The sequence below is a fragment of the Platichthys flesus genome, chromosome 17 (assembly GCF_949316205.1).
Source record: "Platichthys flesus chromosome 17, fPlaFle2.1, whole genome shotgun sequence".
In the NCBI taxonomy this organism is placed as follows: domain Eukaryota; kingdom Metazoa; phylum Chordata; class Actinopteri; order Pleuronectiformes; family Pleuronectidae; genus Platichthys; species Platichthys flesus.
In genome coordinates, this window is record NC_084961.1 from 1,354,138 (window position 1) to 1,371,315 (window position 17,178).

General features: G+C 45.6%; 1 protein-coding gene across 1 annotated transcript; it reads left to right on the forward strand.

The window, feature by feature from the left end:
* Positions 1-570: 570 nt before the first annotated feature.
* LOC133972098 (hepatic lectin-like) lies at positions 571-4,185 on the forward strand. Its single transcript, XM_062409322.1, has 7 exons — positions 571-762; positions 1,042-1,107; positions 1,808-1,921; positions 2,184-2,249; positions 2,779-2,930; positions 3,007-3,131; positions 3,209-4,185. Exons 1-7 carry the CDS (start codon positions 702-704, stop codon positions 3,372-3,374), a joined length of 750 nt encoding a protein of 249 aa, XP_062265306.1. The 5' UTR covers positions 571-701; the 3' UTR covers positions 3,375-4,185.
* The last annotated feature ends 12,993 nt before the right edge of the window (positions 4,186-17,178 follow it).

Below are 17,178 nucleotides of genomic sequence, written 5' to 3' on the forward strand. Positions count from 1 at the left end.
GTCATTCCGAAAAGTTTAATTCGTAAAAATGTTTCTTGGTTTTCTTCGTGAACTTAATTCTGAAATGGTTTATTTTACAAATATATGTTTTCTTTTTATTAATTTTAAATGATACAGATTACTTCCTTTCTGATTTGAGGCAAAAAAAGAGCAAAGTACTGAAATGAAATTTGAAAATAATCTTGTTAATTAAGAAAAAGAGTAAAATATTTATGAATTTACATATGAATTATGGGAAATAGAGCAGAATTCTTTTTTCTCCAGTGAATTTAATATGGTTCCATAGTTTTCATTGTTTATATTGTTGAGCATATTCTTCTTAATTTAATTATCTTTGTGAACAAACTCTATATAACCCAAAGGGAACACTTCAGAGTAATGAATATAATTGTATTAAAAAATACTGGGAAATTTGTCATTACTCGAAATAGAGCAACTTCATCACTTCCTTCTTGAAACATTCAAACTGAACATCACTCACGTCTGAGACGTCACTGTTAGAAACCAGCAAATATCCGTTTGACCAGAACTTGAGGAAGTGAATTGTCTTATTTATCTGGTCTGGAGGAACTAGACGTCTTCTTAGAGCCGTCAGCTCATTTGAGTCTGACAGGAAAGATTAGAACAGTTTTCGAGCTGGTGTCTGACAAAACTAAATTTGTTTAAAAGTTTGTCCTCACTGATTGACCCACAGCAGGAAAATGGCTGAAGCTGAAGTTCTTAAAAATATTAAGTCCACAAGAGCAAGAGGAAACACAGATGGTGAGTTTTAAAGTATTATACTGAACACTGAGTGTACACATTGTTTTATATCATTATTATTATTAATATTAAATGTTAAAACAGTGACTTGTTAATTTTGAAATTGTTCATTTTCATCAGTCTCGGTGGACTTGACTTCCCCTTTTTTTACATTTTGTAAAAATGAAACGTTCCAGAAGTCTCCAGGATTCGTCCCTTGGGTTTTTCTGTTTGACAGAAACATGAGCACTTTTGCCTGCAGAACATTCATTTACATATATGTATATTTTTGTGTTGCAGTGGCCACACCCTCTACGGATGAACCCACTTATTGCAACATCCATTACTCAAAATCTCAGCGACCTGGTGGGTGATAAACTTTACGGAACTATTTCATTTCTTCTGGTTTTTGGTTGTTGATTCTGAAGACATCACTAATGACCTTACGACCTTTTCATTCATTTCTGGCTTTGTTTAATTGGAAAAATTATCTGCAGATCAAATGATGATGGACATTAGTTAGTTGCAGTCATATTGTTGTGTATACTAAAGTTAAAATAACGTTCCTGTCCAAAACCTTGAGTTCAATCACAAAATAAAATGTGTTTTCTGCCTTTAAATGATTTTGACCCTCATGTACATTTCATCAGTTTGAAAACAGTTCTGTGAATTAATGTTCATCATTAGTTTGAGTAAACAGGAAGTTCAATTCTACTTGAAAGATTAAGAGAAGTTGTGAAAACTATCTGCATGTGTTTCCTGTTCAAAGGTGTGAGGACAAGTCACTAGTGTGAAAAATATAAATAGATGAGGAAGTGACAGAGAAATATTTATTGTCAACTCCAAAGAAGCAGTCGAGCCTTCTACTTCCTGGTGTTTACAAATTCATCTTTAATCATTTATTTGATTATTCATCAAATTCATCTTTAATCTGTTAGGGTTGATTTCTGTTGGTCTTTGGTCGACTGTTAAATAGAAAAGACGTGAAAGTGGGACTTCATCTTTAAAGACTGTTATGAATATTAGACATCTCTCTCCATCGTCTTTCTCTTCTGCTGTTGAACAGGCTCCAAACAACCTGCAGCATCAAACAGGCGATCGGGGGTCACATCGGAGCGAGTGGCCCTGCTGCTCCTCAGTGTTCTCCTGGCAGCTGCTGTCACAGCTCTTGGTGTAACCCGTGAGTTTGACTCCTAGAAGTACACTACATTTTTCAGAACAAGTCATAAGATCTGTCCAAACACTTAAAACTTTTATTTTGAGATTTGTTTATTTTTGTTTTTGTTGATGTGATTTGCTTTTTCAGGCGGGTAGATGTAAAATCAACAAATGGAATTGATCAACATGTCAAGTTTATGATTCTCCTGCTCGTCATCAGGAACTGACTCGTTCATCAAATGAAGGTTCAACGTTTACTGATGAGATTGTCTTTTTCTAACCAGTTCATGAAAATACTCAAACCAAGAAGAGTCTCCAAAAGCTTCAAGAGGAAGCAACAAATCTCACAGGTAAACTTCTTCATTTTGTTTCTGAAGGTTTGAAGGTTTCATCCACAGCAAGATCACTTCCTCTGAAAGTAAGTCACACATGAGCTTCTCCTGATGATGATTAAAGAAACAGTGAAGGACTGGAGGATACAGTCACTTCAGCTGAGTCTCAGTTCAGCAGCTGCTTCCTTCAGAGGACGCGGTCGACCCGACCCACGAAGGAGGCGTCCCGGTGGGTCGGGGACAGAAACCAGACGTTGGAAGGTGGGACAGGAAGGATCCACCCGGTGGAGCCTTTGTTCCTCTGGGTTAGACGGATGCATTTGAAGGAACCTCTGATATGAGACAGCGTAGTCTCTGCCCCTGGATTAAGACACAGCTATTGACTGTAACTGCAGTTGCAGAATAGCTGCCTTGCTCAAGGGCAGTGTACCACCACCCTCGCAAACTCAAATTTTCATCATTCTTTTGAAACTCTTCACATTCAAAGTCACTGCAGCTTCCAGATCTAAAGTAACCAGAGATTTCCTTTGCTGTTATCTCTCCAAAGATGAAACATGTCAGAGGTGCAAGAACTGCTGGGAGCCACATGGAGGAAAGTTGTACTTCTTCTCCTCAGTTAATTTGACCTGGAATGAGAGTAGAAGACAATGCAAATCAATGGGAGGAGACCTGGTTGTGATAAACAGCAGAGAGGAGCAGGTATAAAACACTGCTGCAGGTCGATGTTCTCATATCTTATCACATCTTCACAGATAAATCACCTTCTCCTCTTCAGAGATTCCTGCAGACTAGACTGAGAGGAAAAATGGAATTTTATGAGGACAGGTTCTGGATCGGACTGACAGACTCACAGAAAGAGGGTGAATGGCTTTGGGTGGACAACACACGACTGAATACAAGGTTTGTTTTTGAGAAAACACTTTTTGTCATCGACGTCAGTATGAAGGTTTTCATGGATCCGGTTCTGTGTTTCACAGTTTGACATTTTGGGGTGACCACGAGCCAGACGACTGGACAGAGGAGGATCCTGATGGAGAGGACTGTTTGAGGATGGGGGAGGAAGACCTGGTGTCCTGGGCTGATAAATCCTGCAAATCGCCTCAAAAAAGTATTTGTGAGAAACCAGAAAAAGCATGTGGCTGAAATCCCCTTGTTCAGATTGAGCTCGAGTCCTCGGCCACTTTCACAAACTGAGGCATGAAGCTTTATTAATGAAGATCTTCTCCAGACACAAACAACTTGAATAATATCTAGAGTCTCATATGTTCTTCAGTTTCCTTCTTATTTTAAAGTGACGTCTACTCCTCCCTCATATAAAATCTATGCATATTAAAAATTATATATAATTTTCTGATGACCATCAGGCTGCGATGAGAGGCTCAAGTCATGAGCTGCTCCTTCAAGTGTTTTCAGGGTTTCTATCTAAACCCGATTCCACATCCTTGACCCAGCGTCTCATTCTGTTTCCAGCTTTCGGATCCGACCCAGGTTTGATGACTCAGCTCTTTTCTGAAGCATTGCCCTGGCTCCATTAAAACCACAGTGTAAGTGCATGAAGAGCGTTTACTTCCAGTTAAAGGAACTTCAATTTCATCCAGACTTTATTAAGGACACATTTCAGTTTTACATTTTGCTTTCTCTGGTCTTTAATTTATGTTAAGTGTCTTTGAACATTGCCAAAAGTGCTGCATTAATAAAGTGTAATAATAGTGTTTTTATTATTAAATCCTCAATTTGCACTGGTCACATTCATTTCTTTGATAAAACATTAAATTTAAGTGTTGCTCTGAATATTAATGGAAAGAATAAAACACATCCACTTGGATTTACTTGACGTTTTCAGAAAAGAGTATAAATATATAATAAAGTGTTTCATACAGCTGCACTGTACAGCAGCAACCGTCTGAATTTGGATTCAGAAATTCAAAAATAAATATGTAAATAAATAAAATAGATCCCAGAGCTCTCGCAGTCTTCTTTTGTTTAAAACTTTGTTTTCTCTGGAGGAGAGTCGTGTGAGGAGTTGACCTTAGAGTATTTTTAATTCATTTGTTAAAACCTGATTTTACTCAATGTCTTATCTTTTGCAATTTTTTTCTAATATAAGTTATATCATTTTATCGGTGGCCTCTGACTTCAGGTTTTAAGTTATGCAATCAGCCCACTTTGGTTTTAAATGTTATTCTATGATTTGTCTTGTTGCCTCATTTTATTTGTTTATATTTGTGAAGCCTTTAAAAGTTTTTTTATCTTAATATTAATAATATAATAATATAAACATATGCACTGCAGTGGTGAGAGGACACCAGAGGGGGGCAGCACTGTGCTGCACAGACACCAGATATAGGATGAGCTGTCATCTCTTGTGTTGAGTTTAACACACGTGTGTATAGATGTGTGTGCATATTCCCATGTGTGATGTCTACACTCTGTTTTGTCAGGTGCGTGTAGATGTGTGTGTTGTTGCAGCATCTCCATTCAAACACATTCCTGTTGCACACTGGAGCAAACACATGAATACAACAACAAACAGCCATGAAGGCCCCCTGCTGGAGCGACACGTTACAGGCAGCCGCTCTGTTCCCCTGAGCCTCACACACACACACACACACACACACACACACACACACTCCGCCATGCTCGCATCTGTGCACTGTTGCAACAAACTGACACCAGCACAACAAACCCACACACCTCTCCATCTCCCTGTCAGCCACCTTCCCTCGAACAGATGGGATGATGGGACGGGGCCGACGCCAGGTTCGGCTTCAAGGCTGATGCCTGAAGATCTGAGAGGTGACGAGGAGGAGAGGGACAGTGAGGGACGAGAGGGAGGAGAGGGAGGAGAGGGGGGGACGGAGGATGGGCGGATTAGAGACGATGGAATGTGAGAGAGAGCGAGAAGGAAAGAAGACGACACACAAAGAATCAACTGGAACATCCTCTGGAAACGTGTTGCTCTTCATCCAGAGCAAAGACGAGCATCTGTCAAACCACCTGGTCTGTTTGCAGTTTAAAACTCTCTGTCAAATGAATGGTTCTAACACTTCAAGGATCTTTCAGTAATTAGACATTTGCAGATTTGTGCCCCGATGTTTCTATGTGTTGTTTTCAGTAGCCTTCACGATTCAAACACAAACAAAGTGCTTTCAGTTCACAGCTTCACGTTCCTCCAGCAACGTTCCAACATGAACCTCTCGAACCATTCACACTATTTAATAAATCAGTTTTCTATTGACTCTAATACGGCTGCATGTGTTTGCTTCAGGCTGAGACGTCCAGTGAGGACACGGTCGAAGTTAACATCACATCTTTAAAAACACAATCACATATTCTACCTGATGGAGGTCGTTGAGATCGACTGTGTAAACTCAGGCTTCAGCAGCAAAGATCCAAACTAATTGAGACTCTGCAGATTTGCTCTATTTGCCCAAATGAAACTCTGATGGCAGGTGTGAGCACCGGCGGGAGATTGGGTCCGCCCCCGGGAAGAGACGGATCCAAACTTAACAAATCACAAAACTGTTTGAGACAAAACCAGAGATTAGTTTCATCAGCCTGAAGAACATCAGCGTCGTGCAGTTTACCGATGAGATGAAGGACGTACGAGTTGGAAGATAATAACACTACTGATAATAATATGTCAGCTATCAACAGTTATAACAAACATCGTGTTCCCTTCCGAATCGTGGACCAGCAGGATGTTTCACCCGAGAGAAACAGGAAGTCTCTGCAGAGATGGAAGCAGCTTAGAGTCTCTAAATGAGCACCATCATGCGCCGGCTGCTTCGGCGTATTAAAGCAAATGGGACAGACTGGATTTATGCAAAGAGGAGTCTGGGAAATTATGAGCTTTTATTTTTCTCTGCAGCCTCAGGTTGTTTTGGGGCAAGTTGATGAATTCTTCTTTTGTTTTGTTCTCCTGTGATGGTGAGCGTTCCAGATTCCTATTAAAGGGGACATGTTGTGAAAATTCCACTTCTGTTGTGCTTCTACACGTTAATGTGGTATCTGTCACGTCTACCGTCCCAAAAACTCTGGAAAAAAACAACTCCCGCGATTTGTTGTGGTTCCTCTGTGTCACAAACGATACGCTAGAGTGCGTCCAACTCGACTTCCAACAGCAAACACAACCCTGAAGTAAAATTACCAGCATTTCTAACACTGACTGCAAACTTCCACCATTCCACCATATTGTTGAACCAACAATCAACTGCAGGGGAAACAATCTACTTCCTGTTTACCTCAGCACACACACAGGGTTTGTGATTTTGATCGTTCTCATTTTAAAACTCATTTTTAAAATGACGTGTTCGTGTGAACGTAGCCACGAGCGTCAGTCTGCTGGTTCAGGGTTCCATGATGCATCCAGGTTACACTTAAACACTCTATTGTGCGTTTGAGCCACATTAGAAGTGTAGATTTACACATTGTAATTGTGCAAGTTAAATGTTTTCCTTCTTGACTCTGCATCTGACAATAATTTATCATCATCATCATCATCATCATCATCATCATCATCATCATCATCATCATCATCTTCAGGAGCAGAGATGTTGTTGACTGTGTGAGGAGGAGAAACAGATGTGAAGCTCCTGCAGTGAAACCACATCAGTCTCATCCCGGTGGAATCACAGCAGCTCCTCAGATCAATGTGACAGAAGAGCTGTGATATGAAAACAGTTTAGTTCAGTTTGTGTTAAACATCCAAACTCAAATTTAACTAATGAGACAAAGAAAAGCAGAAGGAAGTGAAGGAGAGAAAGTTTTTTTAACTTGTGTGCAAAGATCTTAACTTTCGATCATCTCATAGAGAAACATGACGCAGCGTTAATCTGCCTCGGCTTTTATACCTGCACATTAATTACAGCATTTCTCTGCTGTTATCACTGTTCTCTCATTTCAGCTGAATGAAGAAGTGATGAGGAGGTGGAGAGGGATCGTATTTACATGTCAGGGATTATTTCTCTAATTGTGTTAAATTGGGAGAAGAGCGTTAAATCTACAGATTAAGAATGTGTTTCTCTTTTAATGAGGAGGAGGGAGAGAAGGAGGCAGCAGGTAGAGGGAGAGGGGGAGGGAGGGAGGGAGGAGGTAGAGAGGGGGGAGGGAGGGAGGCAGCAGGTAGAGAGAGACGATGGAGGGAGGGAGGGAGGGGGCAGCAGGTAGAGGGAGAGGAGGGAGGGAGGGAGGCAGCAGGTAGAGAGAGACGATGGAGGGAGGGAGGGAGGAGGTAGAGAGGGGGGAGGGAGGGAGGCAGCAGGTAGAGAGAGAGGAGGGAGGGAGGGAGGGAGGAGGTAGAGAGGGGGGAGGGAGGCAGCAGGTAGAGAGAGAGGATGGAGGGAGGGAGGGAGGAGGTAGAGAGAGAGGATGCAGGGAGGCAGCAGGTAGAGAGAGAGGATGGAGGGAGGGAGGGAGGGGGCAGCAGGTAGAGGGAGAGGAGGGAGGGAGGGAGGGAGGAGGTAGAGAGGGGGGAGGGAGGCAGCAGGTAGAGAGAGACGATGGAGGGAGGGAGGGAGGAGGTAGAGAGAGAGGATAGAGGGAGGGAGGGAGGAGGTGGAGAGAGAGGATAGAGAGAAGGAGGCAACAGATAGAGAGGCAGGATGGAGGTAGAGAGAGACGATGGAGGGAGGGAGGGAGGAGGTAGAGAGAGAGGATAGAGAGAAGGAGGCAGCAGATAGAGAGGCAGGATGGAGGTAGAGAGAGACGATGGAGGGAGGGAGGGAGGAGGTAGAGAGAGAGGATGGAGGGAGGGAGGGAGGGGGCAGCAGGTAGAGGGAGAGGAGGGAGGGAGGGAGGCAGCAGGTAGAGAGAGACGATGGAGGGAGGGAGGGAGGGAGGAGGTAGAGAGGGGGGAGGGAGGGAGGCAGCAGGTAGAGAGAGAGGATGGAGGGAGGGAGGGAGGGGGCAGCAGGTAGAGGGAGAGGAGGGAGGGAGGGAGGCAGCAGGTAGAGAGAGACGATGGAGGGAGGGAGGGAGGAGGTAGAGAGGGGGGAGGGAGGGAGGCAGCAGGTAGAGAGAGAGGATGGAGGGAGGGAGGGAGGGAGGGAGGAGGTAGAGAGAGAGGATGCAGGGAGGCAGCAGGTAGAGAGAGAGGATGGAGGGAGGGAGGGAGGGGGCAGCAGGTAGAGGGAGAGGAGGGAGGGAGGGAGGGAGGAGGTAGAGAGGGGGGAGGGAGGCAGCAGGTAGAGAGAGACGATGGAGGGAGGGAGGGAGGAGGTAGAGAGAGAGGATAGAGGGAGGGAGGGAGGAGGTAGAGAGAGAGGAGAGAGAGAAGGAGGCAGCAGATAGAGAGGCAGGATGGAGGTAGAGAGAGACGATGGAGGGAGGGAGGGAGGAGGTAGAGAGAGAGGATGGAGGGTGGCAGCAGGTAGAGAGAGACGATGGAGGGAGGGAGGGGGTAGAGCGAGAGGATAGAGGGAGGGAGGGAGGAGGTAGAGCGAGAGGATAGAGGGAGGGAGGGAGGAGGTAGAGCGAGAGGATAGAGAGAAGGAGGCAGCAGATAGAGAGGCAGGATGGAGGTAGAGTGAAAGGATGGAGGGAGGGAGGATGGAGGTAGAGGGAGAGGGAGAGGAAGAACTAAAAAGAAAAAGCCTGCAATCCAACTTCATCTGGTTTCGTACAAATCTTCCACATAAATTCAGACTCTGTGAAAGTTTGGTTCTAATATGATGTTGTTTATTAGTCTGTGAAAGAGAGGAAAGGGGTTGCATGATTAACATCTCCTCCTCCTCCTCCTCCTCCTCCTCCTCCTCATCCTCCTCCTCCTTTCATGGCAAATGGTCTCCTTCCTCCTCTTCCTCACTCCCACCTCTTCTCACTGAAAACCACATCTGAAATCCTGCAGTGGGCAGATGCAAAGCGGGGGGGTGGGGGGGGGCATGGCCGGAGGGATGATGGAGGCAGAGATAGGGGAGGAAGAGGGGAGCGACGCTGAGGAGAGGAGGTGAAAGAGGGAGGGTTTGTGGAAGGAGGAGAACTAATGAGGTGATGAGAGGAGAAGGAAAAGTGACGAGTCATCACGAGAGGAGAGGGAATCAAACAATCATGAAAAGAGACACAAGGAAGTGGTGGTACCGCCGAAAAGATGGGAGGCACTTTGAGGATCACACACACAGACACACACTCACACACACGCACACACACACACGCATACACACACACAGACACACACACACACACACACACCTCCTGCCTTCGCCCTAAAACCGTAAGGAGCGGTAAATCTGCTCTGCAGCTGAGCAGTAACGCTCCTCTCCTCATATTCCAAATCCCATGATGGTCGTATTACTATAATCTACTCTGGACACACACACACACACACACACACACACACACACACACAGACACACACACAGTCCACCAGCCATCCTGGGGCCTGTACTTTACCTACATCCTTAAACAGAATGATGGTTTGTGTTGGAGCGACTCTGCAGGAACCGGCTCTTTATCGACTTCAGTGACAAAACCACGTTACAGTGAAATCACTGCAGCAGCTTCACAATAAATATACTTTATTTCACCTCTGTAAGAAACGTGAACTTTGTGCAGCTTGATAGAAGGTAAAGGGACGGTTGGGTTTGTGCTCTGCTGTGAAACCGTTTTAACGGGACATGTTTTGATTTTAACTAAATCGTAGTTTTGGCACAAACTCGTATTCCGGTGATTTCCCCAGAGAGCAGTCGCTGCTTCACTGAACGTTTGTTTCTGCAGAATCCCGGAGCGACTTCCACAAAGTGGGCCCGACCGACACGGATCCACACGGAGGTTCTGGGCCCCTGAGGGACCAGTGGCCTCTGGGAAGTTCCCCGTCGGCCCCCGGTTGTGATCCGGCCTCGCTGAGCTCCAGCTCTCTGTGGAAGTCGAGCAGCTGCTGGTTTCTGATGTGAAGCTCCGGAGGGAACTCCCAGAGGGAACTCTGCCCACTGTCCTGACTGTGGATCAGCAGCCAGCAGGAGGAGGGAAGCAGGAGGAATGAAGAACCTGAACTAGATGGAGAACAAGTTTCAGTTTCACGTCTCCGTCCATCAGCTGCTCCGTCACCAGGAAGAGGCCGAGCTTTGTTCAGGAGCTAACAACCGACCTTGTTACAGCTTCACCTCGATGACACAACACAAACACACTCGCACACACTCGATAACAAGCTCGTGTAGCGGAGCAGCCAATTAGAGCCTCACGCTGCACCGCCGCTGCTCATAGCAACAACCATGATGATGATGATGATGATGATGATGATGATGATGATGATGATGATGATGACGCCCGCACCGCCGAGACCAAACAAGACCTGAGACATCACCTCCTCCTGCTCTTTGATCCCCCGCAGAGAGGAGGAGGAGGAGGAGGAGGAGGAGGAGGAGGAGGAGGAAGGAGGGGAGGAGGAGGAGGAGGAGGAGGAGGAAGGAGGGGAGGAGGAGGAGGAGGAGGAGGAGGAGGATGAGGAGGAGGAGGAGGAGGAGGAGGAGGAAGGAGGAGGAGGAAGGAGGAGGAGGAGGAGGAGGAGGAGGAGGAGGAGGAGGAAGGAGGAGGAGGAGGAGGAGGAGGAAGGAGGGGAGGAGGAGGAGGAGGAGGAGGAGGAGGAGGAGGAAGGAGGGGAGGATGAGGAGGAGGAGGAGGAGGAGGAGGATGAGGAGGATGAGGAGGATGAGGAGGACGAGGAAGGAGGAAGAGGAGGAGGAGGAGGAGGAGGAGGAGGAGGAGGAGGAGGAGGAAGGAGGAGGAAGGAGGGGAGGATGAGGAGGACAAGGAGGACAAGGAGGAGGAGGAAGGAGGAAGGAGGAAGGAGGGGAGGATGAGGAGGATGAGGCGGACGAGGAAGGAGGAGGAGGATGAGGAGGATGAGGAGGACGAGGAAGGAGGAAGAGGAGGAGGAGGAGGAGGAGGAGGAGGAGGAGGAGGAGGAGGAGGAAGGAGGAGGAAGGAGGGGAGGATGAGGAGGACAAGGAGGACAAGGAGGAGGAGGAAGGAGGAAGGAGGAAGGAGGAGGAGATGAGAGGCTTCGACGAGGCTAATTCTAAAATACGCTGGTTTTATTTCCATGAAGTCTTAACAATAATGGAGCATGTACCCCCCCCCCCCCCCCCCCCCCTTCCAGCTCTTTCTAGAGGATCCTGAGGTGAAATCCAAACTCTGATGTCTGACAGAGGGAAGTGGACAGAGCATCCTGAAGCTCCTCCTCATGGAGTCTGCTGACCCTCAAGAGACCAACAGTCCGTCTCACCTCTCTCCTCCAACACAACCCTGGCCCTCAAACCTCAGGGACAGAGGGACCAATCAGGAGTCAGCTCTCCACTCGAGCGAGGACACTGGAGGCTCATGGGAGTTTTTCCTACACGTGTTCTTGTGGAAGTGGAGAAAGCTCACAACTGTGCCTGGGCCATTCTGACCTTGAGTAACAACAGTTGTGTGTCTGCACAACTTTCCCCGTCAGGATGTGAAGACGTGTCAGAGAGGCACTGGGAGGATTTGGTTTGTTGACACCAGTTTGCTCCTGGATGTGAAGTGAACCAGGAGACGGAGTTAGAACCAACAACCAGTTCAGTTGAGGAGGTTCGGAAGTCTGACGGCTTCTGGACGTCTTCCCACCCGAGAGGACACACTCATCATGTCTCTGGAGTCTGCCCCCCCCCCCCTAAACATGAAACCTGAGGTCTGGACAGTTGAGGAGTGATAGTGATGCAATTAGATAAAAGGTCAAAGCTTCAACATGTAAATATCCCTAAAAACAACATGAATATACTGATTAAACAAAGAAGACACAGTCTGTTAAGCTGTTTAATACTTAACCATGAATCACTTTCTTATTTTAATATCAATAAAGCCAATTAAAGACTCGATGAGAGAGGAGAAGTAAAGAAGGTTCCGGGAGCTGCAGTGGAAACCACATGAACCAGTTTAACTCCAGTCTGGAATATTTGCTCATTTAAAAGCAGCAGATACACAAAGTCCAGTCCGGAGATCGTTGCTTCAGGCGACAATAATCCAACAATAATTAACGTTTCACACGCTGGTTTCACTGGTTTCACTGGTTTTCAGATTCTTCATCATTCATTAAGCTTCCATAGGGTTAGGCTTTTCAAAACTTGCACACATTTGTTGTGTTGTGTTAGTAAATGCGTCTTTATGTTGCTGCACTCACACGTCACAGTTAATCCACAGAAAGCCGCCGCGCTTTAATTCTGTTCAATCCAAACCAGATTTACATTTTCTATCCGTCCTCGTTTTTCCTCAGAACGTCACCTCGTTCTATCTCCACACACACACACAGACACACACAGACACACACAGACACACACACAGAGCTGAACTACTGCCTGATGTCGACAAGGAGCTTAAGTGTGTGTGTGTGTGTAGTCTCATTTTGCCTTTAGCTATTGCTATTGCAACCTACACACCCATGGACACACACACACACCCACAGAAAGTATGATTAGGTGGAAACTTGTCACCGCCACTGACATGCATGAATATTGATGTGGGAACAGGTAGGCTGCTGTCACACACACACACACACCCAAATCCCCTCCTCACACACACACACACACACACAAACACACAAGGCCGAGTATCCAGAGGTGGAAGAAATGCTCATACACAACTCATGTGAGGTGACTAAGCAAACAATATCCTCCCTCGCTCTCTAATTATATCTCCCTCACACACACAGACACACACACACGCACACACATACACACACACACACGGTGAGCAATCTACTTCACATGCCTCATTAACACACACACACACTATGCGTGCATGTCAAGTACATCAGAGTTTCACACACTCATCGAGTGCAAACAAGCCTGAGCGCTTAAAACATCACACACACACACACACACACGCTCATGCATGACAGAGCACCCCCACCCACCCACATCCAAAACACCAACACCCCCCCCCCCCAGCAGCTGTTTCCATGACAACGTCCAATAAGTAAGCGGCATGCAGAGAAACAGCCAGAAGCCTTTTAGAGCAGAGAGGTTGATGAATTCCAATGGAAGAGGAGAGGAAGAGGAGAGGAAGAGGAGAGGTAAAGAAGAGAGGGAGGAAGGAGGAGGAGAGGAGGAGGGGGAAGGAGGTCAGGTATAACAGAGAGAGTGATGTGTGAACGAGTCAGGAAAGGAATAAGAGAAGAGAGGAAGAGTGGAAACGATGGGGGGAGTGAAGAGGTGAAGAAATAAAAGATAACGTAAAATGAGAATAGGAAATAGTGAAGTCGTGCGAAAGAAGGGATGGAAGGTAAGGAGGGAAATGAGACGTGAAAGAGAAACGGATCAGTAGAGAAGGAACGAAGGAACGAAAGATGAAAGAAGGAATCAAAGAAGGGAAGAAAAGGAAGGAAGTCTTGAGATGATTAGGAACTAAAGGAAAGGAAAGAAAGAGGGAATAAAAGAAACCCATAAGATAAAGAGAAGAGAGTAAATGGAAAGGAATGAAGTGTAGGTGAGAGAGAGGGAGAGAGAGAGAGAGAGAGAGAGAGAGAGAGAATGTATGGCAGGAGGAATGTGGGGTCAAAGGTCACGTTACAGAAGGGGTGTGGCTAGCAGGGGGTGGATGTGATGTAAGAGGGTGAGGCGGGGGGGGACACAGAGGCCCGTGTGTGATGTAACAGAGAACTCTGTTGTTCTTCCTGGAAAACCCTCGGCCTCTTGGAAAAGTCTTTTCAGGAAACTCTGTGAAGGACAGGAACTCACCTGAAGTTCTCCAGACGCTCTGGATGTGAGAACCAGTACAGCTGCTCTGGATGGCTCCACCTGACTGGTCCCAACATGTTCCCACAGACTGAGAACGCCACAAAGTTCAATCTAAGTTTTTAAACTTAAATTTATAAACATGAAGAAGATCATGTGACCTTTGTGTTCTGTGTCACGTGCACGTTTCCTTCAGCTTTTTAAACCTTCTTTAAAAGCTCATTAAACAAAGTGCAGCTCCTCAAACTTTGCTTTTATTGTGCGTCTGATGAATCCACATGTTTTTTGTGAGTAAATGATTTTCACTCTGTGGCGGCAGCGATATGCAAATCAGATTTTAAGATCTTCCTGAACAACGAGGTCTCGACCCGCGTCGCTCCTCGGTTTTATCTCTGCGCTGTAATTAGCCACAGAGCACGATGTGGTGATGTAGAGGCTACGCAACATTAATTAGACAAACACACACACACACACATACAGACACACACATGCACAGAGATGTGGTTCAGTGGACAAGGGAGACGGCAAATGGAGAAAACTGGATGAAGAAGTCTGTGTGTTTGTGTGTGTGTGTGTTGGAGGCACACGCATGTTTTAAAATAACATGTGTGCTTCAATATGCATGTACATCATATCATGTGTGCGTATGACCCTGTGCAGTGTGTGTTACAGGGGGGGGGGGGGGCAGAGGCTCTAAAACGCTTTTTCCCAGAACCTCATTAAGGTTAATTGAGGCAGGCAGCCTTCCATAAACAGCCATTAGAGGAGCAACACTCACTGTAACTCTGGATCACTGAGTCTCTTCACACTCCACGTCTCCGCCGTATTCCCGAGTCGCCAATTTAATTTGAAAATCTATCAAACGCTGTGTGAAATAAATACTTCCTGTCTGGAGCTGGAGCGCCTGTTTGCAAACTTCTCCCCCCCCCCCCCCATGGACTGGAAAAAAACACTAATAATAAAGTTTCTGAGGTGCTTCACAATCTGAGGGGAAACAAAAGGAATCTCAGAGCAAAGAGGAAACTCTCTAGTTCTGGGGAAATGAGTATTTTAGTGTCTGTGAATCACAACCTGGGAAATCAGAAAAAAAAAACAATCTGGCAATTTTAAATAAAGTGAACCTGATTTCCTGGATGCACCATGAAGTGATTTCCTAGTTTCCAGGATGTGGCAGCTGAAGATAACAAACTTTAGTTTCCATCACAAACAGGAAATGATTCAACAACACATAACAACACAACGTCACCACAAGTTTAGCATCATTATCTTCAGTTTGTCTAATTCCCAAAATCCTGAATTTGCAGTTTTCTCAGACCTCTCACACACACATTAATTAAACTTTAGCCAGAATCAGCTTTAATTTAATGGAGAAAAGTAAAACGAATTAAATAACTCAATTTCATCTCTCTCTCTCTCTCTCTCTCTCTCTCTCTCTCTCTCTCTCTCTCTCTCTCTCTCAGGAAGTGCAGTCGAGGCCTCGGCGCTCCGGGGCGAAAGTTAGAGAGCGGGAGCAGGGATCGATTTATCTGTGGTCACATGGGGAGGAGGGGGGGGGGGGTTATCGGGTTTATTGAATGTGTGAGACTGAACATATGAGTTTGATTGACTGTGTGTGTGTGTGTGTGTGTGTGTGTGTGTGAGGAGGTCAGAGTGAACTGATCCAGGTACATTTAACTTTTATGAAAGAGTTTTTTTAGATTTTCAATAACATCTCATTTCTTCAATGATTCAACAACGTGAGAAAAGAAAGTCAAAGAAATAATGAGGATGATGATGAAAAAGACGAAGACGAGATGAAACTTCCTGATTGACAGGTGAGACTCAGGATCAGTCGAGCTCAAGCGAGGAGAGGTTGAAAGCACAAGATGGCCGCACGAGTACAAGAGATATTTGATCTTTTTCATCCTTCTTGAAGAAACTATGAAGCCGAACACCACTGATCAGGCTGGAGGTCACATTTAAAAACACATGATGCACATTCTTCATGTATCATCTCATCATAACTGATGATCATCCACCTCAATCATGTGACGTGTTCAATTTATTCCAAACACAAATAAAACCCTGGAGGAAAGAGGAGGTTACTTCAAGGTTTTGTGTGTTTTTACATCCCTGCTGTTTGTGGTGAGAGGAAACAAACAAACACACACACATACACACACACAAACACACACACACACGCACACACCTCACAGGGCCAGAGGAGGCGGCTTGTGATTGACAGCTGGTTGGGATCAGGTGGAGCGGCGGCTGAAGGTCTTTCGAGGGCAAACGGAGCCTCGGAGACATTTAGAGTGACGTTCTCACAGTCAGAGAGCAACACAACCGCAGATGTGACAGTTAAACCCAGATCTGACCGTCACACACACACAGACACACACACACACACACACACACACACACACACACACACACACACACACACACAGAAGGTCAAGCAAATGACTAGGGTATTTTTGATGATATCCATAAATGATTCAAGAGTTTGCCTTGCTGCCCCAGTTGGATAGAAACACACACACAAACAAACACACACACACACACACACACACACACACAGACACACACAGGTCTGTTTGTACATTTTAAGTTAATAAATTGAGGCTTTAAAAGAAATAAGAAAAATGTCCTTGAATGATACAAACTGAGATGTCTTAGTTTATCAAAAATTATTCTGACTTATTTAATTTCTTCCACCAGAAACACACAAATTGTCTTCAACAGTTTTTCACAACAAAAACAAAAACCTTGGACGTCTCTGAAAAGTATTTTTATCTGATCTCAGTTCAGCTTCACTCTTCAGCTGGAGCTGATTGTGACGGTTGAAGAAGAAAGATTCTCTCCATCATTAAACTCATTTTAATAAAAAAGGTTCAACTCATTTCATCAGGCTGCAGAATGTGGTGTGAGTCCAACCACAAGGAGGCGCTGCAGCCCCCAGTCTGCACGACTTCTACATTCCTTACACAACCTGAAGACACTTTCCTGTGGAGGTGAAGTGAAGGAAAATACTTCTTAGAACTGGTGTGAGGAGTGTGTGTGTGTGTGTGTGTGTGTGTGTGTCTGTGTGTGTCAACCATCTGGTTCCCATTGAGTCTTGAGGTGGAACATTGAACTCACCTCTCACCCAATTCTCCTGTGTGAAGAAGACGACACACACACACACACACACACACACAGATTCCCCACGTGTGAAGAAGACGACACACACACACACACACACACACACACATTTTGTCCACGTGTGTCCCTGGTTT

What these genes read in the sequence shown, in the direction of transcription:
- LOC133972098 (XM_062409322.1), top strand. Translation starts at nt 702, where the DNA reads ATGGCTGAAGCTGAAGTTCTTAAAAATATTAAGTCCACAAGAGCAAGA. An exon ending in CACAGCTCTTGGTGTAACCC is followed by an intron (nt 1,922 to 2,183) that starts GTGAGTTTGACT and finishes TTTTCTAACCAG; the next exon opens with TTCATGAAAATACTCAAACC. An exon ending in AACACACGACTGAATACAAG is followed by an intron (nt 3,132 to 3,208) that starts GTTTGTTTTTGA and finishes TGTGTTTCACAG; the next exon opens with TTTGACATTTTGGGGTGACC.